This window comes from Microtus pennsylvanicus, chromosome X (genome assembly GCF_037038515.1).
Source record: "Microtus pennsylvanicus isolate mMicPen1 chromosome X, mMicPen1.hap1, whole genome shotgun sequence".
Taxonomy (NCBI): Eukaryota; Metazoa; Chordata; class Mammalia; order Rodentia; family Cricetidae; genus Microtus; species Microtus pennsylvanicus.
Genome location: NC_134601.1, coordinates 91,514,971 through 91,538,083, shown reverse-complemented (window position 1 = coordinate 91,538,083; position 23,113 = coordinate 91,514,971). Strand labels below are relative to the sequence as shown.

Genomic DNA, 23,113 nt, shown 5'->3' with positions numbered 1-23,113 from the left:
TGTTCCTTAACCACTTCTTTTGCCGGTAGGTCTCATCACAGTGCAGACTACCTACTCCTGTGTTTTGGAAAAGGTCTCTTTCTCTACTTGCCCTTCCAAGGAAGGTAAAAACAAAGGCTGATTCCAGACTTGATTAAAAAGGAGGCAAAGTATAATCTTGGCAACTGAAATCTCAATCTCACTGCCCTAATAATCCTATCCTTGATCCTGAACGAAGGAGACAAGAGACAAGGAATGTTATTCTATGCTAGATTTGTTGAAAAGATGAATATATTTTCTTTCAACTTTGAAAGATGTTTATGTCTGTCTGTCTGTCTATCTATCTATCTATAGACAAGTCTCTTTAAAAAAGCCCAGGGTGTCCTTGAAGTTACTACCTAGCCTAAGCTGACTTCTAACTCAAAGTCTGTATTCGCCAGCTTCCCAAGTGCTGGGATTATAGATAGGTGTGTCTCTCCATGCCTGCAAGTTCCCCTCTTACTTCCATAAGCAGACTGTGGCATGCTTGCCCATGTACATACACAAATATGAAAGAAAGGGGGAAAATTCATCTTTATATGCCTTTTGTTTTTATAAAAATGTAATATTATTTATATCTTTACCATTATCCAAAAAAACCCTGGTTACTGTGACATATAAGGTTGCACAAAATACCAGATCAGAAATAGACAAGACAATAAGAAAGCCCAAATATCTTGGAAGAAAGCATTATGTACAAACACGTGGCAGAGTAGTAAATGATGGGTCCCCTTCTAATACTATGCTTTTTGTCTCATTTATGAACTAGAATTGGGAGAGAGGCTTGATGATCTAATTTTGGATTTAGTTGGAACTTATTCCTTCTCTGGAGTTTGTTTTGTGTTTTTGTTTTGAACAGTGTGGGGTAATCACTGATGGTTAATTTGTGAAAATACAAGTTAGTCTGAGGAACTTTGAAACACCTAAGTAATGTTTTGACATTCCCTTAGCTCACAAGTAATTACAGTACTAGTCTGCAATGACTAAATGCATTTTGATTATATTAAGGTTTTCATGTGGGTTCTATATTGGAGAGCTTTTAAAGGGACAGCCTAATGAATTGGCAAGAACACTAGCTTGAAAGTCAGAAATTCTGATCTCTAGAGCTGGCTTTGCCACTAATTTCTTGCTTCCTGCAAACAATTCTTTTCGTCAAGGCCTCGGGTTTTCAAGCTGTACATGTTTCCTCAAATTTGGTTGTCTCTCAAAAATTTATCTCTGCCCCTTTTTTGACACATCTGCTTCTCTCCCTTCTGTATTTTCATTGTTCAGATGACCCTTTTCTGTAAAAAGAAAGGAAATGCCACATTTGAGTTGGTAGGAGAAGGCAGCTGGCAGAACATCACTTCTGGATTGGCTTCTAGCAGTCCATGAGACAAACATCAGGAGACCACATAGACTCCTGGGTCACTTGTTTTAGATAGTAAGGTCTTAGGAAGAGGTGCCGCGGGGAGAGTATCAGTCATGGTGGATTTTACTTTGACCTCTTCTTAGACTCCATCCAGAGTTCTGATTCTACTCATCTCCCAAACCAAATGATCCTCCTTCCTGCTCTTACCACTGGGGTTTGTCTTTTTGCTTTAAAGGGGGCTGGCTGATGAAGACACGGCTTAGAGTCTGGGGCAAAAAATAATCTGTGGGTCAAGTTTTATTAATTTCAAAAAGCCTCTACTTGGTAATTTATTATTAGTATTGATTTGCTTTATGCACTGTGCATGTAGTTCCGTGGGAGGCCACTATGGCTATGAGCCCTGGGCAGATTGGAATGGTAAATTTTTGTCGGGTGTGGGGGGTTCTTAGTATATAACTCTGGCTGACCTGGTACTTGTTATGTAATCCAGGCTGCCTGGAACTCAGAGCAATCTCCTGCCTTAGCCTCCTGACTCCTGGAATTACAGACGTATGCAAGCATTCCTGGCTAGCATGCCGCTCTTAAGGTTATTGCCTCCCACACAGAGCCCTGAAGAGATTTTGATCTTTCATAATCATTGAGAAAAGGAATGAGAGGAAACCCGGATGATTTATTACCCAGACGAACAGTGTCTTGAGAAGCATATTTATGAGCACCTACCGTAGATTATCCCTGGTAGGTGCTTGAGCTGAAATTTCATTCAGATTAGAGTGACTCTGAAGTTGGGTGTGGTAGTCTGTATTCGCTGAAGACCCAGGCAGGAGGATCAGGAGTTCAAGGCCCTTCTCGAGAGTATAGTGAGTTTTAAATGAGGCCAGCTTGAGCAACAGGAGATCCTGTCTCACCAGATAAATGAAAAAGGGACCTTGAGTTCTATTATACAACATGCTGACTATTATTAGCACATTATATTCTTTAAAAAAAAATGGTGAGTTGGGTTGGAAGTGATAAACATGGGAGGTTTTACATGTAACTGGGTTCCTTAATCATCACGATGCTCCTGTCCCTAAGAGGATACGATCATACCTTGGTATGTTGGAATATGAAGTTTCAAATGCAGTTCTGAACAGTCATACTTTCCTCCCACTGCACTGCACTGTGTGGAGCAAATGAGGGCGTTAGAGCTTGGGGAGGTCTCAGAGAAGATGTGTTTTCTATCCCTAGGTCCCCTGACAGGCTACCAAGGTAAAAAGAACACAGCCACTCTCTGTGAGGTCAGAAGTATCAGAGCTGTGATAGCATCGGTGAAAATTGTCGGAATAAAGTATCTGAACTTGACAAGATACTAAGCAGCTGTCTGTCTGGAGATAGAGAATGAGAATGCACAGGTGGTGGGAGGATGTGAGCTCTTCCCTTTCTGTAGCTTGATAAAGCCTAGGGAAGAAATCCATTCTATCTGACTTTGAGACCCATCATTCAAGGAAGCTCTTCTGCCCGAGCTGGGGCTTGAAAGGAATTGAATAACGCTCTAGGGCTATTCTGGAACTCAGCAGGCTTCTGACCAGAGAGGAAGTAAAATAAAGAGGAAGCATATATCTTGGCACTGGGTGATAAATAAAAGCAGTGGGAAAGCGTAGCTTGAGGAGGCCCAGGGCCTGGTGGGAAATAGGAATGGGGCCCACAATTGCTCCCACTTACTTCGGTTTCTTTTTTGTGAGTGTGCTCTCTGCCAGGAAAGAGAAAGAACACGTTTTGCTTCAGGCATGCGGCACTTGCTTGCTTTAATCTCTTAAGGCAGATTCTTCAAATGGCTTCTTCTCGAATTTTGTACCGGCCACTAGGTGGCAGGGCCACCACTATGAATAAGACTAGGTTTGCCTTTTGAGATTATAATATAATTACATTTCTCCCTTCCCTTTTCTCTCTTGTACAAACCTTCCCATATACCCCTGCCCACTCTCCTTCAGATTCGTGGTCTCTCTTTTTCACTAATTGCTATTGCACATAGAAATCCTGCCTGGCATCTCAGCCATTCTAATAATTGATCTTTTAAAAAGCCAAACGTATGTGGAATGTCCTGGGAGTTCAGTTGTGGGAACCGTAAAAATCACAAAGCTTTCTGATTCAGTAAGGTACTTATGACTGGCTGACTTTGCATTAGGACTTTTCTGTTTTTTTTTAAATAGGACCATTAACATCTATTATGACACTAATATGAGTAACAACCCCGTTCTACAGATGAGGAATTGAGGCTTAGTGAGGGGGAATGTTCTGCTTAAGGTCACGTAGCTCTAAGGAGTGGTATAGCTCAAGCTTGAACCTGGGTAGACTCTACTGTTTCTCAGTGCCTTCTGTCAACTATGCCCTGTGTGAGCCCCCTTTGTTTAGCCTCTGCCCTAAACAGAAGCTCAGCTCAGTGACATCTGTTCTGTGAAGAAGACGCTCACTGGAACACAAGCTGTGTGGAGCAGAAGAAGCAGAGGTTGTGGTAGCGTCTTACAGATTTTTCCAGTTAAATATTGATTTGCTTTTAGATGGGTGGCGATGCAGCTGCTGCCAAGCCTGTAATAGAATCTTAGTGCACCTCAGATGTCTGGGCTTTGATGCAGTTTTGCACGTAATTTTTCATGCTGTATTTTTCTTAAGGCTCTGGCCTTGCTTCTGATGCAGCTCTGGGCTTCTGAGATGGCTCACGATGCCGCCGGTTTCTTACAAAGATACACGAGGAAGGTGGCACTGACTCTTGAATTGATTTCTGCAAGTAAAAAAAGAGATGAAAAGGATTCTGTCTTATCCCCCGAAACGCCTAGAAATTAGCAACGATTTTCTTAGAGGCAAATCTCTTCCTTTTATTGGACTTCAGTGTTCTTTCCTGGTAGTTTTTTTTATTATCATCTGTAAATTGCACATAATAATTGCTTTTCTTTTTTGTTGATATTTTTTGAGACAGGGTTTCTCTGTCCTGGAACTTTCTCTATAAACCAGGCTAGCCTCAAACTCAGAGATTTACCTATGGTCCCCTTGAGTGCAAGGTTTAAAGGTGTGCACCACTATGCCCAGCACAATAACCATTCTTAATGTGTTTTGGTATATTCACCCTCCCTTATTCCCACTAGTCCTGCTGCCGGTCTCTTTCCTCCTCCCAGCTAGTCCCTCTTCTCCTTTCCTGTCTGTCCCTGCCCCTAACCAGTGAGATTCCTTAGGGCCATTTACAGAAGCCTGGGTACTAACCAAACTGCCTGTAGATCTTCAGGAATGGGTGTGGCATCCCAAAGCCCTTTCCGTGACAGGATCCTAGCTCAGATCTTCCGGAGGTCTCATGTGGGTAGTCACAGCTGCTGTGCCTTCCTGACTGCCCTGACCAAAGCTGAGAGCAGTTGTTGTTATGTGTGGGGATATGCACTTCATTTGACAGCAATTTGATAGGCACATCACTGGACTTCATTTTACCAGCCTACGCTGTGTTAGCCCTGCTTCCTCTCCACAGTCTATCTGGGGGAAGAGTGCAGAGTACAGAACAGAATTCACAGTTTCTATCGAGGCTTTTTTTTTCTTATTCTGCCAAAATGTGTTTATTGGGATAGCTTCCCACTCATCTTGATTCATGATGCTTTTAGTGGACCTCTCAATTCCACCATACCCCTAGGCCTCTTTGGTTATGATGGTCAACTGCTTAAGGGTTTTTGTTTTGTTTTGTTTTTGGGTTTTTGAGACTGGGTTTCTCTGTATATCTTTGGAGCTTATCCTGGATCTCTCCCCGTAGACCAGGCTGACCTTGAATTCACAGATATCCATCTACCTGTGCCTCCCAAGTGCTGGGATTAAAGGTGTTTAAGGGTTTCTTAAGGGCAATTTTGAGAAATACTAGCATAGGTCATATGAGCAGGGTGTTTGCTACCAAAGGGAGCAATTTTTTTCCCCTCAAGCATTATAAGGACTCTACTCACTGGATCCAGAGAGGTTTGTTCCTAGAACAAAGAGCTAGATACTTTTCTCAAACTTGAAAAGCAGGACCTTTCCTACCCCAAGCCCTGGCCCACTTTGACTAGAGGTCTTGGCTACTATAGGAATTGGAAATGAGTAATTCTGGCATCAATTTCCTTGTTCCTGGAATTGGAAATAGATCCAGGAGTTGCCTGACCAAATGGCCCCCATCACTCCCTGGACCTTAATTGGAGATTTCCTTGTAGCCTGGAGGCACAGGTCATTTCTTTTGTCTTTGTTTTTTTCAGTATCAATTCTGACTTCAGACTGTATTTCCTTCCTCCCATATCCTCACGTTGGAGCTTTAGCATAGGTTGAGAGACTGCTCATCTCTCCAAGCTCAAGAGCTTAAGGAAGTGGAAAATTCATATCATTTTGATTTCCCTATGCTCACAAAAGAAGAGGCAGTGTTCATATCAAAATCCCCTTCAGTCCTAGGTTTTCTGAGCTGCCACAACTGGCCTCTTGGTTTAGGTTAAGGCCAACTGTTTCTTTATCACTTCTCTCTTGCTCTTCTGTCCCACTCCCCCAGTACCTAGGCATGTTAGCCCTATGGTCTGTACTGTCTTCAGTGGGTCTTTTTTTCTCTCCAGGATCTGAATGTTTATGGAACTTTTCTCCTTCCCACCAGTTACATTTCAGTTATAACTCTGAAACTACCGGGAAAAGTCAGAATTATTAGTTGGGTCCTGTGTTAAATGTAGGATGAGAAAGAGCTTTTTGTAAAAAAAAAAGAAAAATCTTTCCATACCTATCCTTAGGTGTGAGATCATTTAACAGTTATTCTCCCGACTAGATAATGAGGAAGTTGGGGCCAGCAAAAGAAATATACGGGCTGCAAATTAAAGACAGAAGATTTTTGTTCATATTTCCTGATATGTGACATCAAAGTATAAAGAGAAAGTGTGACATATTAGGAACACGATTTCTCCTCAGAGTGATTATTGTACGAGATGGAAGAAGGTGTTGATTTGTTTATTAGAAAGAACATTGGTGACTCTGGGTCCTTGTTTTTATCTCTAATTAAGTCTCATAGATTTTCTGCTCACTGCATCCTAAAGATTTATTTGCATCCATTTATATCCAGACTAAAAGATGAGAACTGTCTGATGTGGCTCTCTCTAGTGCTGAGTGTGCCGGTGTGGAGACTGCACCTGGACCATCAACATGGCGTGCTAGAGTCAGGGCCCAAGAACAGACTCCATCATTACCCAGGAACAGCATAGCTTTGGGGTATGGGATGCTTGTACACTGTGCCCCTTAATTTGTCTTCTCAAGTGTTCTTCCTTGGGATATTGCAAGAGACTTTGTCTTAGATATTGAAATGACTCCCACTTTCTAAATAGAAAGGACAGCTATGAAATTTGAATTAATGACATTAATGACTGTCAATTCAGTCAATTATAATGAAGTAATTTTTTAACAAAACTAAAAAAAGCCTGAGTTGGGAAGCTTCTAGGTAGCTGGACAGGTAGAAGTTGCTGAACAGACATGGGAACCCTGCCCTCCTCCAGTTGCATGTCTGCACCTTTTCTGTCTGTTCATCTGAGTCTTTTTAAGTGCGCCTCCTTTGGTAATTTGAGACAGACATTTACCAGGAACTTGCCATGTAGACAAAGTTGTTCTTGCATTCACAGAGACCAGGGACCAGTCTGCCTCTGCCTCCCGAGTGCTGGGATTAAGCACAGCCCATGCCCCTACTTTTGGCACAGGCTCTCGTGTAGCCCCAACTGGGCTCAGACTCTGTGTAACCAAGGATGCCAACACTGAACTTCTGATCCTTCTGCCTCCGCTTTCTCTTGAGGACTGGGATTACAGGCATGCATTACAATTCCCAATGTAATATCCTTTAGACTAAATAGAAAATCAGAAATAGCAAGGAACACATGAGAGTACCCCAGAAGGATATGATACAGGACTTAACCCAAGAATCTTTGTCTACAGCCTCTAATCCATTCTGGGAGCCGACAGCTGTATAGCGTTGTCGGAGAAGGCAGTGGTAGAGAATTGGCTTGATTTAGAAATATGACAATTTAAATCTTGCCTTTGTCACTTCTTATCTGCACCTTGGGCATATCGTTTTATTTCTGGGCTTTTAATATTACTATCTGTAAAATGCACATCACCTACTTCTGTCATAGGGCTCTTTTGAGAATTGAAGATGATAATGCATGTAAGGTTATTGATGTGGACCAGTGTTCACAGTAGTACTTAGTGGGGAAAGAAGCTGATAGCAATTCTTTCTTTTTCCTTTTTTTGTTGTGTATTAAGCTTATGTTAATTGTAAAAAATAAGGGATTCGTGACATTTTCATACACGTGTATTATATTTTAATTACAATGACCCTCCTTTCATCCATTGGTCCTGGTCCCTTTTCAAAATAGTTTCCTTTCTACTTCCATGTTCTTTTTTTTTTTAAAAAAAAAAAACTAGACTCCTTATATGACATTAATTCCTTTAAAAATACATTTTCTTAATTATTTAAGAAGTGCATACATGTATGCAATGCATTTTGATCATATTTACCTTCCTCCAGCTAAGTTTAGACCCTCTCCCCCCCAATTTTATGTACTCATTTTTTTTAACCCACAGAGTTTAGTTAGTCTTGCTAGTACTTTCATAGGTAAAGAGAGCCATTCTCTAGGGTACAGGAAACCTACTAAAGGCACATCTCTGAAGAAAATGGATCCCACTGCTCCAGAAGCCATCAATTGCCAGTAGACATTAGTTCTTGACAGCTGCTCTCCAGACTAGCAGTACCTTAAACCCTTTTAGGGTAAATTAAGTTCCTTCCAGTTTTCTGTTCCTCGATTCCTGGCACAGAATAGCTTTTAAACTGGTGACTGTTTTGTTTTTTCCAGGTGGTGAAAACAATTGGCTTGAGGGAAGTTTGGTTCTTTGGTCTTCAGTACCAGGACACAAAAGCTTTCTCGACTTGGCTGAAACTCAATAAGAAGGTAATCACTTACTGATCTGTCAGAAGTTCTTCCAGCTACTAACATATGCTAGTTAGCAAACCCAAGATCCTTACTCAGTAATATATTGAACAAAACAACGAAGGAAACAGTGTTTAGAGTCCTAGTTTAAAAAGTTATCTGGCCTGGCGGTGGTGGCGCACGCCTTTAATCCCAGCACTCGGGAGGCAGAGGCAGGCGGATCTCTGGGAGTTCGAGGCCAGCCTGGTCTACAAAAGCTAGTTCCGGGACAGGCACCAAAGCTACAGAGAAACCCTGTCTCAATAAATAAATAAATAAATAAATAAATAAATAAATAAAATAAAAAAAAAGTTATCTGGAGGGGAGCAACCAGACTTAGTCAGCTGTCCTAAGTCAGATATGTCCATTTTTATGTAGGATTGTGTTTTCTCAGGTCTGCATGGCTGGTATTGGAGCTTCCAGAACTCCCACCCTCCTTTTGTATTTAGAGAAAGGGTTTCTTGTTGTAGGCTGATCTCCACATATAGGCTCCACACATAGCAGACGGTGACCTTGAACACCTGATCTTCCGTTTTTTTAGAGTGTTGGAATTACAGGTAGCCCAACACCATGCTTTCCCTGATTACTTTCAACAAGATAGAGGCAGAGGACTCAACTGAGGGAAGGTTGCTGAGTTTCCACTTTGAATTCTGAGCAAGATGGCCACGCCAAAAGGAGTGGAGATGATTCTTTATTTTAGACTTGTTGCAGACCTAAGCTTTTAGTGGTTTAAGGTGTTGAGATCCCTTTCTCAAAGCCTGTAATTTGTAAGAAAGAGCCCAAATACCACCCCATGTAATGTCTGCAGACAACTAGCAGACTTTTCTCCCTATACCCCCAAACTGTTTGCCATTGATCCTAGAGGTCTCAATACTGTGCTCCAGCTTATTTTCCTGATTGTATCTAGAGGTGGGTCTCACTTTTGCTCCAAAGCTTTTGTTCTATTAAAGGATGGAGCTTTGTAAAATTACATTTATTTACTATGTCTGTGCATGTTTATGTGTGCGTGCATGCACGTCATGGGAGCCATGTCAATCCTCTCTTCCATTTTGTTCTTCCTTAAGTTCTAAATGAGGTCATAGCCTTGGAAACAAGTGTCTTTACCCTCTGAGGCATGCCGGTGGCCACAGCAGTAGCCACTTTTGCTGGACAAATTAGGAATGATTTTTCAGGCTTTGCACAGTCATCTGGTGGCTGTCTAACCTAGCCAATTCTGTGGCTTCGACCAGATTTGCTCATCTCCAGTAGTTTATAGCGTAGAAGAATAAGATTCCCCAGTGAAAGTAATGCAGTGCTTCTGTGTTTTAGTTTTAGTTTAGTTTTGTTTCGTTTTAAATTACGAGGAGAGTGGCCTTTCAGCCTTGGGAGATTACCTGAACTTAAGCTCTCTCAGCGCTCCTATCATTCCCATCACAGACTCGCTCCCATCACCAGAGTCTATTGTTCGAGAGCCTCTATAACCTCCGTGTTCCTCCCAGGTGACTGCACAGGATGTGCGGAAGGAAAGTCCACTGCTCTTCAAGTTCCGGGCCAAGTTCTACCCAGAGGATGTGTCTGAGGAACTGATCCAGGACATCACCCAGCGCCTGTTCTTCCTGCAAGTGAAGGAGGGCATTCTCAATGATGACATCTACTGCCCACCTGAAACTGCTGTGCTCTTGGCCTCCTATGCCGTCCAGTCTAAGTACGGTGACTTCAATAAGGAAGTGCACAAGTCTGGCTACCTGGCTGGAGATAAGCTGCTGCCCCAGAGGTGAGTTGGTACCCTGGTCTTCCTTGACCTAGCTAAAGTGGGTCATGGGTAACAACCAAACACTGGCTAATTCCACTCCCTATGGGGTGCCAGAGAAGTTTCTTTTCACTAGGTTTTGTCTAAACACTGCTGTGCTGCTCAGAGACACATTTGCATATAGTCTTATATCCTATTGTATTTCTGGTCTTCAAAAAGCGTTTTTCCCCTTTGTCTCCCTGATTTCAAAGCTTCATTACCCTGGAGATCGGCGCTTACATAGAAGCAAAGATGGGTTGATTTGTTTTGTCCTCCCCTGTTTCCATTTCTTTTGCACTGATGAGATTTTCTTTTAGAAATTCACAGGAGAGAGAGAAATAGGCAAGCCACGGGTACCATTCTATACAGTGTTCTGATTTTGCAAACTGCAAAGGTGAAAGCTCATAAACACTTAATATTTTTGTTTTAACATCATGACAATGCCAAATAAACAAGGCAAGAGGTTTCCTTATTTTCTGGCTCAGGAAAGAGAAATACAGGGGTACTCGTTCTGATTCGCCCCATCTCCCACATTTGAGCCGGAACTGGCCTGAACCCCCAATGTATTGATGATTCTTTTTTCAACCTCGAAGGTTTTGTTTCATTTTGCATCAGATGGCTATTTATTTCCATAAGCCTTTGGATTAGAGCAGGAGAAGAAAAGTGAAGCAAGCCTGACTCAGGGATCCCTAGTGGAATTGGTGCTGTGGTCTGTGCACACACCATCAGGAGATCTTAGGGATAGGAATTGTGCCCCTGGAAACTTTTGTGGTAAGGGCCACAATGTCCAAGATGGCGTATTTAAAGCAGGCCTTGTTTAATAATCTGGTAGAATTATGGGTCAGACCTCTTGGTTCCTTCAGAGTAGTTTGAGGCTAATTCCCTGCACAGTACACAAAACTGTCTCATAAACACCAAGGGGATGCAGGAGAGAATATCTCTGCCTGTCTCTGCTGTTAGCCACTTAATATGGACTCCTGATGCATTATTGTTGAGTTTGGGGATGCAACACATTATTAGCTTTTTGGTTGAAGGAAGAAAGAGGGCCTGGCCTTTAATACCAGCACTTGGGAGGCAGAGGAAGGGGGAGCTCTCTGAGTTTGAGGCCAGCCTGGTCTACATAATCAGTTTCGGGACAGCCAGAGCTATAAAATAGAGAAACCCTGTCCCAAACAAACAAACAAATAGATGAATCCTGTCTCAGGTAAGTAGGTAGGTAGGTAGGTAGGTTGGTAGGTAGGTAGGTAGGTAGGTAGGTAGGTAGGTAGGTAGATAGATAGATAGATAGATAGATAGATAGATAGATAGATAGGGAATTAACTTATGAATGAATAAAGAGAATGATCCATTGTCCTGTTTGGTCTTCTGTTCTTGGAGCTCTTATTTTAGGAAGTCCCTTAGGTCTGTTTAGGTATGTTCAACTCTCATTGTCTGTATGAATTCAGCAGGACCTCAGTGGTCTAACTTTATATTTGCATCAACTCTATAGAGAACTGAGTGCGCTTCCCTTCCCTCCTGTCTTTTGTCTGCAATTTTTTTTTATCATTCATTGTCTTTCTAGAGTCTTGGAGCAGCACAAACTCAACAAGGACCAGTGGGAAGAGCGGATCCAGGTGTGGCATGAGGAGCACCGAGGCATGCTCAGGTAAGCCTCGCCTACCAGCTGTGAGCTTCACTGGCCTTGCAAGAAGGATGAGGATGGGGCCTACAAAGAAGAGGCAAATGATTAGGGAAGTTGGTGCATTTTAAGAAAGAGAGAGAGGAATGATTTTGGGACTTAAATATGGAAGGCAAACTCGAATCCTTGTAAGACTGTAATTTAGATTTAGGCTTCTTTTTAAATTTACAAGATCAAAATTTTAATGTAAAGGACTTTAACTTGAAAAGATCATTAATTATCAAATCAGGGCTTCATCTTTTGTTTTTTATTTTGCATATGTGTGTATATATATGCGTGTGTGTGATACATGTTGTGTGAATGTGGGTATGTGTCAGAAGGATATAGAACAACCTTCATTTTCATCTTGCTTCCTCTGCATCTGGGTGGCAACTGACTCCCTCTTCCCAGAATTCTCCTAGTCTGGTTGCCCTGCCTATATTTTCTGTCTGGCTCCTGGCTAATCAGTGTTTTGTTAAACTAATACAAGTGACAAATCTTTGCATTGTATAAGAGCATTATCCTTCAGGAACACTCTCTAAATATTGTAAAAGAATTTGATGGCTGAGGAACAAATCTCATTTTACTGTCATCACTCTGTCTCAGTTCTGCTAGGAAGGCGCTTCTATACAAAGATGTCACAATGCAAAGGAGGGAGAACATAACTTCTGTAGGGTTAGTATTCCAGAAGACAAGGGACAACTTCTCCTTGTTCTTTGGGTTCCTATCGGCAGCTTTTGTTTAACAGAAATCATGTATATTCCTGTTACTCATCATTTGCTTACAGTCTGTTTCCCAATCCTACGTGCAAGACCATTGTCAGAAACACAGATCAGGCTGACTTTTTTTTTATATTGCTGGAGCTCTATTTTGTGATAATCCCTCTCTCATTCTGCGTCATTTAGGGAGGATGCTGTCCTGGAATATCTCAAGATTGCTCAAGACCTGGAGATGTATGGTGTGAACTACTTCAGCATCAAGAACAAGAAAGGCTCAGAGCTATGGCTGGGTGTGGATGCCTTGGGACTCAACATCTATGAGCAGAATGACAGGTATACCTCGGATTTCTCCAAGTTATTTGGATTAGTCTTAAACATAGATGCGATTCCTTACTGCAGAGCAAGGCAGTACCATTTGAATCCCATCTCAGTTATTTTTCTACCTAATGAAGTCCAGCCATATGTTTGTACAGCTTCCTTAGTTCTATATTGACTAGAGTTGTACGATTATTATGGTAGTCACTCGCCAGATGCGAGTATTGAACATTTAAAATGTCATTACAACTGAGATGTGTAATAACTTTAAACAGCATACTACAATTAGAAGAACCACTATGAGAAAAAGATGTGTGCTCATAATCTTTCTGTGCCTGTAAAAGAATTCCCAAGAGAAATCAGCTTAAAGGAGAAAAGGTAGATTTTGGCTTGTGCTTTTAGAGTTTTGAATCTGCAGTTATGTGGTGCAGTTGTTTCGGACCCGTATTGAGGTAGAATTGTGTTGTGGAGAGCACGTAGTTGCTCACCTCCTGGCAGCTGAGAAATAGACGATGAAAGAGGAAGAGACTGGAATCCCAGTATTTCCTTCGAGGGCATGCCCCCAGTAGCCTACTTCCTCCATCCAGGCCCCATTCACAAACATCTGCCACCACTAATAACACCATTATCTAAGAACCCACCATTTAACAAATGATCTTTCGGGAGGCATGTAATAGCTAAATTATGCTGGGTATGACAGTGCATGCCTGCTAACCTAGCATTCAGGAGGTGCAGGCAGGGAGAATCAGGCGTTCATGGCCAGCCTTGGATACATAGTTAATTCAAGGCTGTTAAGACTGAGGTTTAGGATTGCCACTTCTCTGATGAAACACCATGACCAAAAGCAACTTGCCTGGAGGACAGAGTTTATTTCATTTGCTCTTCCATATTTATCATTAAAAACAGAGAGGCAGGAACTGAATAAAACAGGGAAGAAACCCAGAGGCAGGAGCTGATGCAAAGGCCATGAAGAAATGCTGCTTACTAGCAAGCATGGCTTGCTCAGCTTGTTTTCGTATAGAACTCAAGGCCATCAGATGCCACCAACCACAATGGGGTGGACCCCTCAATCACTAATTTAAAAAATGCCCTACCACCACCGGATCTTCCAGAGGCATTTTTTTCAGTTGAGGTTCCATCTTTTCAGATGACTGGAGCTGTGTCAAGGTGACCTAAAACCAGCCAGCACAATTGCTGTCCTGGACTATGTGAACCTTGTTTCATCTGCTTCCTCATGTGAAAATAATTCAAACTTCAGCAGTGTAAAATGTACCCATAGTTTTAAATGTTGATATATATGTTCAAATGATAGTATTAGGATCTATAGTGTTAATTAAACCTTAATAATTAGATCATAATATTTCCTTTTTATCCATTTTCCTATAGCTCCTAGGAAATGTATAAATGTGAGCCTTATAAAATTATATTTTATATTATATAATTATAATTTTTGGACAGTGCTGACCTAATATCAGTTTTGTGAGGGTTCATAAAGTTCAAGCCTCGTGTTATAATTAAGTGACTTTTGGCCTATAAGTCTTGCTGTACTGTTGTGTTTCTTATTTATTTCCCCTCCCCCCAGTCTGCTCTTGGTGAAATCATGAGATTATTGTTCCATTTGCTGACTGAATCTTAGAGTTCATTATTTATCTTCCAAAAGTTAATGATGAAGTATAGAAGGTTTTCAGTTAAACAGTGCTGCAGATTCTCCAGAAGGTCTTTACAAGGTATTTGCTTCAACCCCAAATGGGACAAAACAAAGGGCAATAAGTATATTAACAGCAGCCGAGTTGACAGTAGGTCTCTCTCATCAAGGGAGAAGTTTATGTTAGTGGATAGAGTGGGATTGGAGGTGAGGCAAGGTGCTAGGTCTGTTTCTTCCTTGCTTTCTCCTTGTCATGGTGTTGTTGACTCCTGTTTCTGCAGACTGACTCCTAAGATTGGCTTCCCTTGGAGTGAAATCAGAAATATCTCCTTCAATGATAAGAAATTTGTCATCAAGCCTATTGACAAAAAAGCCCCGGTGAGTGACTCCTCTCTTTGACTCTGCTTGGCAGATTTTTGCCAAGGCTTAGATCATTCTAAGAGCAAACACGTCATTGGGTTCGCCTGCCTCTCCATTTTCTTTTGTGTGTAGCTTGTTCACAACAGAACATTCTGTCAGAGGAAGTTGATGCTGAGAACTGGCCAGGTCATACCTGTTATTCGGTCGCTCTCTATTGTCAAGCCCCCTTTGTGGGTGAGCTGTGCTACAGGAAGTCTTAAGTGCTGCTGCTTTGCAATTATCTCAGCTTCCTAAAGTCCCCAAAATGTACTCTTCGTGTACTTGGCTTGTGTTTAATTGTGGAGAGAAAGCAGAGCCAGAAGTTCAAATTCAAAGGTGACATTACAAATTTACCTTGTAAAACTTTCAATAAAAGAAGATTAAAGCATTTACTTTACACATATTTCTTTACCCATGAGTTTTTAAGGCGAAGTTTCACTTTAGCCCAGCCTGGCCTTAACTTAAAGTTAAAGCTTCAGCCCCTGAGTGCTTGAATTACATCCATGCATCGCCAGATCCTCTAAAATGTGCCTTTCTATTTTTACATTTTATTTGTTCGTTTATTTAGTATGTGACAATAATAATCTTGAAAGAGATCATGAATTTGGGGGAGGCACATGAATAGGGTGGCGTGATGGACATGAAGTGCTAATGTATGTAGTTTTCAATAAAATAAAAAGCCAGGTTAAATCAAAGGCTTTAAAAAACAAATATCAATCAAGACAGTTGATATTGAAGAAATTTAGATACTTGTGTTCTTACAACTTGCTTTCTTGTAACTAGAACACACTTTTCAGAAATTATAGAAATGGCGTCGACACCCATAGTATACCTGTTGACTAGAGTCCAGGAGGCCCTTTGAGACTCATTTGAGAACTGTAGCTAGACATCTAGGTACAGAGACATGGCATCGTCTGCTCCCTTAAGAGGTGATCCAGTTGGGCCAGTTAATCACTCATCCAAGGGAGTACCACTCAGAAAAGTCAATCCACCTTAAGCTAAGGTAAAGAAGTAGTAGGAGTAATTATTATCTCGTTAATTAGCTAGTGTACTTTCCCTTCCCAAGTGCCTACCCTGTGGTTGAGTCTCTGTTAGTTGTCATGAGGTCTGTCGGAAGTGCTGGAAGTGCTGTGCGTATCCTGCTGTATTCTGATGCAGAAAACCGTAGCTCTTCCCTTTTGTTCTCTTCCGAGGTTTGGCCTCCAGTGCTGACCAGAACCTAAGTATGCATTCTCTGGTGCTTTCGGCTTTTTCACACTTTGTATAAAGATCCCTCTGCCATGTGGACTCTTTCCCACTATCTGGCTGACTTCCATATTGGCTTAATTCAAGGCCATGGCCCTCTTACGGTCCCATCTGTGAATCAATAAGAAATTAATTTCAAAACCTGAAAAAAATACTGTAACAGAAAAACACACTCCCGATAAAGTATTAGAGAGTTCTATTTTTTTTAAGATTTCCTTTTCTATTTTCCATGTTTATTTTGTGTGGAGGGGGTTAAAAGGATGTGCATTCCATGATGTATACATGGAGGTAAGAGAACAACTTGCGAGAAATGATTTTCTTTCTTTATGTTGTTTTCGGGCATCAAAAGTCTTATTGTCAGACTTGGTAGCAGGCTCCCCTTTAGTTCCTGAGCCATCTTGCTGGCCAAGGGCTGCTTTTCATTAACAGAGTTGAAGAAAAATTGGTGTCAAAGATAACAGACTTGGGTTCTAGCCTTGAGTCTGCCACTACCCTGGCAATTGACTCTAGGAAAACCCCTTTCCTTACTCTGATATAGTATTTCTACTGGAGTGCAAACGATTGGGTTATACAATAGGTCCAGTACTTTGGGGTTTAGCTTTACAGAAGCCAGAAGGTCACTTCCTCCAAACTTTAAAAATTTTGAAATTTGGTATGCTGTTTCTGGTGTGTGCATGCATGCATTGTGTGCTCAAGGGCATACGTGAGCCCTTTTGTCAGCCCTGAAAAACTCAGCTGCTTTTTTTCCCTCCAGGACTTTGTGTTCTATGCTCCTCGTCTTCGGATTAATAAGAGGATCTTGGCCCTGTGCATGGGGAATCATGAGCTGTACATGCGTCGGCGTAAGCCTGACACCATTGAGGTTCAGCAGATGAAGGCACAGGCACGGGAAGAAAAGCACCAGAAGCAGATGGAGCGGTAGGTGCCGTAGCGCTGGAATTCATAGTCCCAACTCTATGTTGTGATAAGGAAGTTTCCAAAAGCTTCCTAGACTGCTTAGGGTGTCCCATCAGCCCAGGACCAGGACATATGAACTGTGAAGGGGAGGAAACCCCATATATTCAATCTCAGCACAGACATTTTTGCTTTTTTGTTTGTTTGTTTGTTTATTTGTTTGTTTTGTTTTTCCTCTGTAGCTTTGGAGCCTGTCGTGGAATTAGCTCTTGTAGACCAGGCTGGCCTCAAACTCACAGAGATCCACCTGCCTCTGCCTCCCGTGTGCTGGGATTAAAGACGCGTGCCACCACAGCCCATCTTTCTAGTAGTAGGAGACAGATAAAATAGACAAATTGTTTAGCATATGCAATAGGGAAAAGTGCATGCCAAGCATTCTGAGAGGTCTGAGAGTAAAGACAGGTAGAGCCAAGGTCTAAGGATGCTTCCTAGGGGCTGGAGAGATGGCTCAGCAGTTAAGATTGCTTGCTGCTCTTGCAGAAAACCCAGGTTCAGTTCCCAGCACCCACATGGCAGCTCTCAACCATCTGTAACTCCACTTACAGGGGATCTGGCACCTTCCAGTTTCTGTGGGCTCTGCGTGCATGTTGTGTACTTATATACACATAGAAAAGCACACACACATAAAATAAAAATTCATAAAGTCTTTAAAACAAAAAAAAATGCTTCCTTGAATAAGTAGTGAGGCCAGAAAAAGCAAAGACATATTCTAGATAAGCAACAAAATCTGGGAAAGGGGAACCTAAAGCTAAGGTTTAAGGCAGGCCAAGTTAGCCCTAGCTGTAGACTTGAAGCATAAAACCTAACCTCACCATGCTATAAAGCTGTAAGACGGAGTGCAAGCGTTAGTAAACTATTGTACAGATGGAAGGGTTGAGAACAAGAGCAAAGCCATCTGGTCTAGGTGGTTACTTGCAGTACCAGCAGTCCCGTTTAGGGCTCATGAATTTAAGGTAAATGGACTGAGCATGGAACTCTGTGTGGGGCTGCGATGTGATGGCTAGATTATGGAGGAAAGTGAGAGTGGTCCTTGATCACAAGCTCTGCCTTACGTAGAGAAGATGGGAGCTAACAGACTCAGGTTGCGGAACTCCTCGAGGCTCCTTGCACCTTGCTGTCCTGTAAGCATCCCTCCTTCTCTTTTCTAGTGCTCTGCTGGAAAATGAGAAGAAGAAGCGTGAGTTGGCAGAAAAAGAGAAGGAGAAGATTGAACGGGAGAAGGAAGAGCTGATGGAGAAGCTGAAGCAGATCGAGGAGCAGACCAAGAAGGCTCAGCAAGGTAAGGCTTAGCATCACTGTGGAGGCCAAGTTTCCTCAGAACCTCACCCCGAGCTGCAGAATAAGACTACGTAATCCAGGTGTGGCCACAGAGTAGATAAGGAATTTGTCGAGAAAAAGTTGTTGGAACCACTGGGCCTTGAAGTGCAAAGTTTGTAGCAAGCACATTAGTGTGTCATCTTCATCTCTGAGCCCTCTATCAATTTCCTCCTTTTCTACCAGAACTGGAAGAACAGACCCGCAGGGCCCTAGAACTTGAGCAGGAACGGAAGCGTGCCCAGAGTGAGGCTGAAAAACTGGCCAGGGAGCGTCAAGAAGCTGAAGAAGCCAAGGAGGCCCTGTTGCAGGCTTCTAAGGACCAGAAGAAGACCCAGGAACAGTTGGTAAAGTGGCTTCTTGGGCTGGGGCTGTGTGCATGCAGTTTTCTTGCTTGCCCCCCTACTGGTTTATAAATTTCTGTGTCCTTCTAGCTCATTTGCATCCCAAAGGTCTCTAAGCATTCATTCAAAAGCAAGCTGAAGTATCATTAGTATGGCCCACAGTCTCCCATAGCCCTTGGGTTTCATTTATTTTCTTAGATAGAGATCTGATCCTGTAACCTGAGAAAGGAAAAGGAAGAGGACCTGCCATGAGTTGCTTTTGCCGTGTTTCCTCATTTCTTGCTTTCTTCTGTTTCTTTCTTCAGTAGCCCTGTGCAATTAAACCCCATAGAGAATAATGTGACTAGACAAGGAATTTGGGAATCATGGAGGCTGAGAGACTTGTCAGAGGACACTGCTGTGTGTCATGAAGGTTTTCCAATCCTTCCAGTCTCCTTTGAAAGATTCCCTCCCTGACATCATATATAAAACACGGGTTCTGTGACTTATCTAGGGCCAAATTTCCTTAAGATAGCCCCTTCCTTTCTGTAGTATTGATGAGTTAGTATCTCTCAGGAAAAAGATGTCATGAGAAATTTGCTCAAGGGATATGGGCTTGTATAAACTCTTCCCCACTGCATAAATTGCCTTATGATATTAATAATTCATTTATTTGTTCTGGTAGCAGCAGTCTTCGTGGACCCCTGAGATAGCAGTGAAACATTTGCTACTTGAAGCAGTGACTTCCAAGCTTTGCTGAGGGCCACTGCATAGACATTTGACAACATTAAGAGGGGAAGAGGGGCAGAGATGACCAATTGTCTGCCTTAAGGAGGCCTGTAGTCTAGGAGGGGACCTGTGACTTATGAAGGGGTCAAGAGTGGAGTAATTTGGTTTCAAGAGTCCCTAGGGCGGTAAGAAATGGAGTAGCCAATTGCGTCCCAGTTCCACAGAGGAACTGGGGTTACAGGCTTCTGTCTGGATCCTGAAAAGCCAAAGGTCAAGCCCTTACAGGCTTCTAATATGCCTATAGGCTGCAGAAATGGCAGAGCTGACATCACGGATCTCGCAGTTGGAAATGGCCCGAAAGAAGAAGGAGAGCGAGGCTGTGGAGTGGCAGCAAAAGGTAAGATACAGAATCCAAAGTGAAACATTGTGGGAAAGAGTATGCTGTGTGTATATTCCAGTCCTTGCCTTTCTTAGATTTAGACTCCCCGCTTTTTAGACAAACACCATTTTTTCAGTCCTTATGGGAAAAGGTATTCGAAGCTTTCTCAAATACTTTAGAATTCCCCAATACCCATGGGAAATTGATACTATCACTCTTATTTTCAATTAAAAAATACTTCAGAATCAAACCAATAAAGTCATTGGTCCTAATTGGTCTCTTACTAGACTTGTCTTCCTAGGTATGATTAGGTTAGCAGAAGTTACCCGATCTGACTGCCGCTCCTTCTTTTTCTGTCACTGGCCAGGCCCAGATGGTACAGGAGGACTTGGAGAAGACCCGTGCTGAGCTGAAGACGGCCATGAGTACCCCTCATGTAGCTGAGCCTGCTGAGAATGACCAGGATGAGCAGGACGAGAATGGGGCAGAGGCCAGTGCTGAGCTGCGGGCTGATGCTATGGCCAAGGACCGCAGTGAAGAGGAGCGTACCACTGAGGCAGAGAAGAACGAGCGTGTGCAGAAGCATCTTAAGGTATCCAGGCTGTGCCAAAAGGTCAAGGAGACTGTGTGATGACCTTTGCTAGAGCTAGGGTATACATGCTGTGGTGATGTCCATGCTGAATAGGAGGCTGGGACAATAGAAACCTAAAGGGAAGACACTCACTAGGCATACCCTAGAATGCCTCATTTAGCTCTCTCCTACTTCCTACTTCTCTCTGTTCAGAAAACACCTGGCTAACCAAATTACTACTTGAATATTTGGAGTATTATTCTGATTGTTCTACTATCAAGAGATAGCCACCATTAATTCATTCTCCGCTGTGTGTATGTGGTGCAGGCTCGTGTATGCGCATGCACATGTGGATCATAAGGCTAGGAAAGAGGAGATAAAATAACAAAGGAGAGAAATCTGATCTAAGGCGTGGAATTGGGATGAGAAGAAGCCATTGACCCTTGACTCCTCTTGCATCCTCACAGGCCCTTACTTCAGAGCTGGCCAATGCCCGAGACGAGTCCAAGAAGACTGCCAATGACATGATCCATGCTGAGAACATGCGGCTGGGACGAGACAAATACAAGACCCTGCGCCAGATCCGGCAGGGCAATACCAAACAGCGCATTGATGAGTTTGAGTCCATGTAGTGGGCATTCAGCCTTTAGGGACCCCTCCTCCTCCTTCCTTGTCCCCACACTCCTCTAGTTTTGCCTAACTAACACTGTGCTGGAGCCACTAACTAGAAAAGCCTTGGAGCCATGCCAAGCATTCAGTATAGCCATGGGACCAAATTTAGCCCTTCAGTCCCCCGACTCAGATCCCTGGGCAAACATATGGCCCACTGTGGTGCCAATGGAATCTCCTTCTTTTCTGTCACATTCAGCCTAGCTTTCTAGAGTAGGTCCTGTTTCCCCAGCTCACAGGCTCATTCCTTTTGATTTGGCAAGCACTCCCCACTTACTGTCTTCCTCTAGGACTCAAGTGTAAAATAGGCTGATAGCTAGCTCCCATCCCTTGACTTTTTTCCAAGTCTTGTGATTTGCAGAGTTAGAATATTGTGTGGTTTAGGGACAGAAGTACGGCCTTGGCTCTGTCTATTAGCATGTCAGCTGACGAAGGATTTGGCCTCTTCCTGTCCATCCCTTTTCAAGTCATTTAGGCTTAGTAACAATTGGAGGGTAAAGAGATGTTTAGTCATTCTTATTTCCTCTACCTCCCGTGTTGGGCCTATTACAAATTCAGTCCCAATAAGCCTCATCCCTGTGCTCGGGGACTCAGTTTCTAATCAAGGAGGGATAAAGGGATGACGGAAACAGTGCGTTCAAGAGAGCACACTAACAACCTAGAAAGCCTCTTGCCACTGCGCATCTTTAGCGCCTTTTTTCTATCAAGTTAGGTCTATGGGTAGGGCTACCTCCATGTTAGTCCATGTTCCTGGTTCCATCTCTGAATCTGTCCCTGTCCTCTCCAGTCTCTAGTTCTCTTCCAGCTAGGACAGAGAGGACGAGCACCCCCAAACCTAGCCAGTTACATCTAAGGCTCTTGCCACAAAGGGAGACATGGTTATTCCTGGCTTAAGTATTTTCTCTGCCAGGAGTTCTAGACTCCTCCCACCCAGAGCTGATTGGACCACTGTTCCTGCTTCACAGATAGACATTATGACAAGTAAGAGTAGCTCTTCTTCTTCAGTCACCCAGTAGTCCTTCCCCAGCTTACCCAGTCCCGAGTGGTGAGTGGGTCCTGCTTCTGACAAATCTCTAACCCAGGTCGCATCGCTAGCTGTGCTGTCCCTTGGAGCTACATCCAGAAAGCCGCTGGGTGTTCTGGCCTTGTCCCTTCACAGTCCCACACCCTTCCCTCCATTTTGGAGAAGCTGCTTCCTCTTTTTGTCACATTGTGCTCTTCTAATTTTTTACCAGTATTATATATTCTAGGGATAGCTAACTTGATATTGATTTCTACTTCTTTTTTGGCTAATGCACTATTAGAGATGCTAGTCTTGGAGTGGGATCATTTTAGCTTCATTATTTTGACTACCCCTACCCCATATCTGGGAAGTATATACTGTATTAGAAAATATTTTGCCAAAACCAATATGTATGAAGACTTCAGTATTAGTGGTTTACCTGTCACTATAGGTCATACAATCCATTTAAAATGTACTTAATATTTGGTTTTATTGTTTCTATTTGCCTTTTCCCCAGGGTTGAGTCCCTCCATTCAGTATCCCGAGCCCAAAGCCTCCCTCAGCCCATGCCCCTTACTTAACCTTGGGTAATCTTGTATGCGTTGCTGTGAATTATATTGACACTCGGTGAGCTGCCCTATATTGGCTAAAGTCAAACCTGGAATTGTGGGGCAATCTAGCTGCATTAAGGGCAATAACCCACCCCCACAGAGACTTGGGGGGTTAGATTTATATTCAGGTTTTTTTGTGTATTTTTGTTTTTTAAATAATTGTTTTGGAGGGGTTTGTGCTCAATCTGTGTTCTATTTCAGTGCCAATAAAATTTAGGAAGACTTCACTGTGACTCGATCTTTCTTTCTGCGTATTTCATTGTAATTTCTTGTCCATAGGCTACCTTTCTATCTTTTAGCACATTTTACCTTGACTTAAGTTCTAGTGAAAGGAGGAATATAGTTATCTTTATTTTAATAGGAAGGACTGGCTTTAAACACCACTAAATCAAGAGCAAGCAGATTCAGTCCTGAGGTTACAGGTGTGATGGAGCTGACGGATCTGTTCCTTTTTTGCTACTTCCTGACATGTTCTGCCAGTATG

At 42.7% G+C, this 23,113-nt stretch overlaps 1 protein-coding gene and 1 non-coding gene across 2 annotated transcripts in view; one reads left to right on the top strand and one right to left on the bottom strand.

The window, feature by feature from the left end:
* Positions 1–22,856, top strand: part of Msn (moesin) — a 69,313-nt gene extending 46,457 nt beyond the window's left edge. Inside the window, exons 3-13 of the mRNA XM_075956655.1 lie at positions 8,215–8,310; positions 9,807–10,081; positions 11,658–11,741; positions 12,659–12,805; positions 14,714–14,810; positions 16,831–16,994; positions 18,179–18,309; positions 18,531–18,691; positions 19,701–19,793; positions 20,143–20,367; positions 20,814–22,856. Coding sequence (XP_075812770.1) covers positions 8,215–8,310; positions 9,807–10,081; positions 11,658–11,741; positions 12,659–12,805; positions 14,714–14,810; positions 16,831–16,994; positions 18,179–18,309; positions 18,531–18,691; positions 19,701–19,793; positions 20,143–20,367; positions 20,814–20,978 — 1,638 coding nt within the window. The 3' untranslated portion in view covers positions 20,979–22,856. The remainder of the gene's footprint in view (positions 1–8,214; positions 8,311–9,806; positions 10,082–11,657; positions 11,742–12,658; positions 12,806–14,713; positions 14,811–16,830; positions 16,995–18,178; positions 18,310–18,530; positions 18,692–19,700; positions 19,794–20,142; positions 20,368–20,813) is intronic.
* LOC142841894 (small Cajal body-specific RNA 3) lies at positions 8,640–8,752 on the bottom strand. Its single transcript, XR_012909136.1, has one exon.
* Positions 22,857–23,113: the final 257 nt, after the last annotated feature.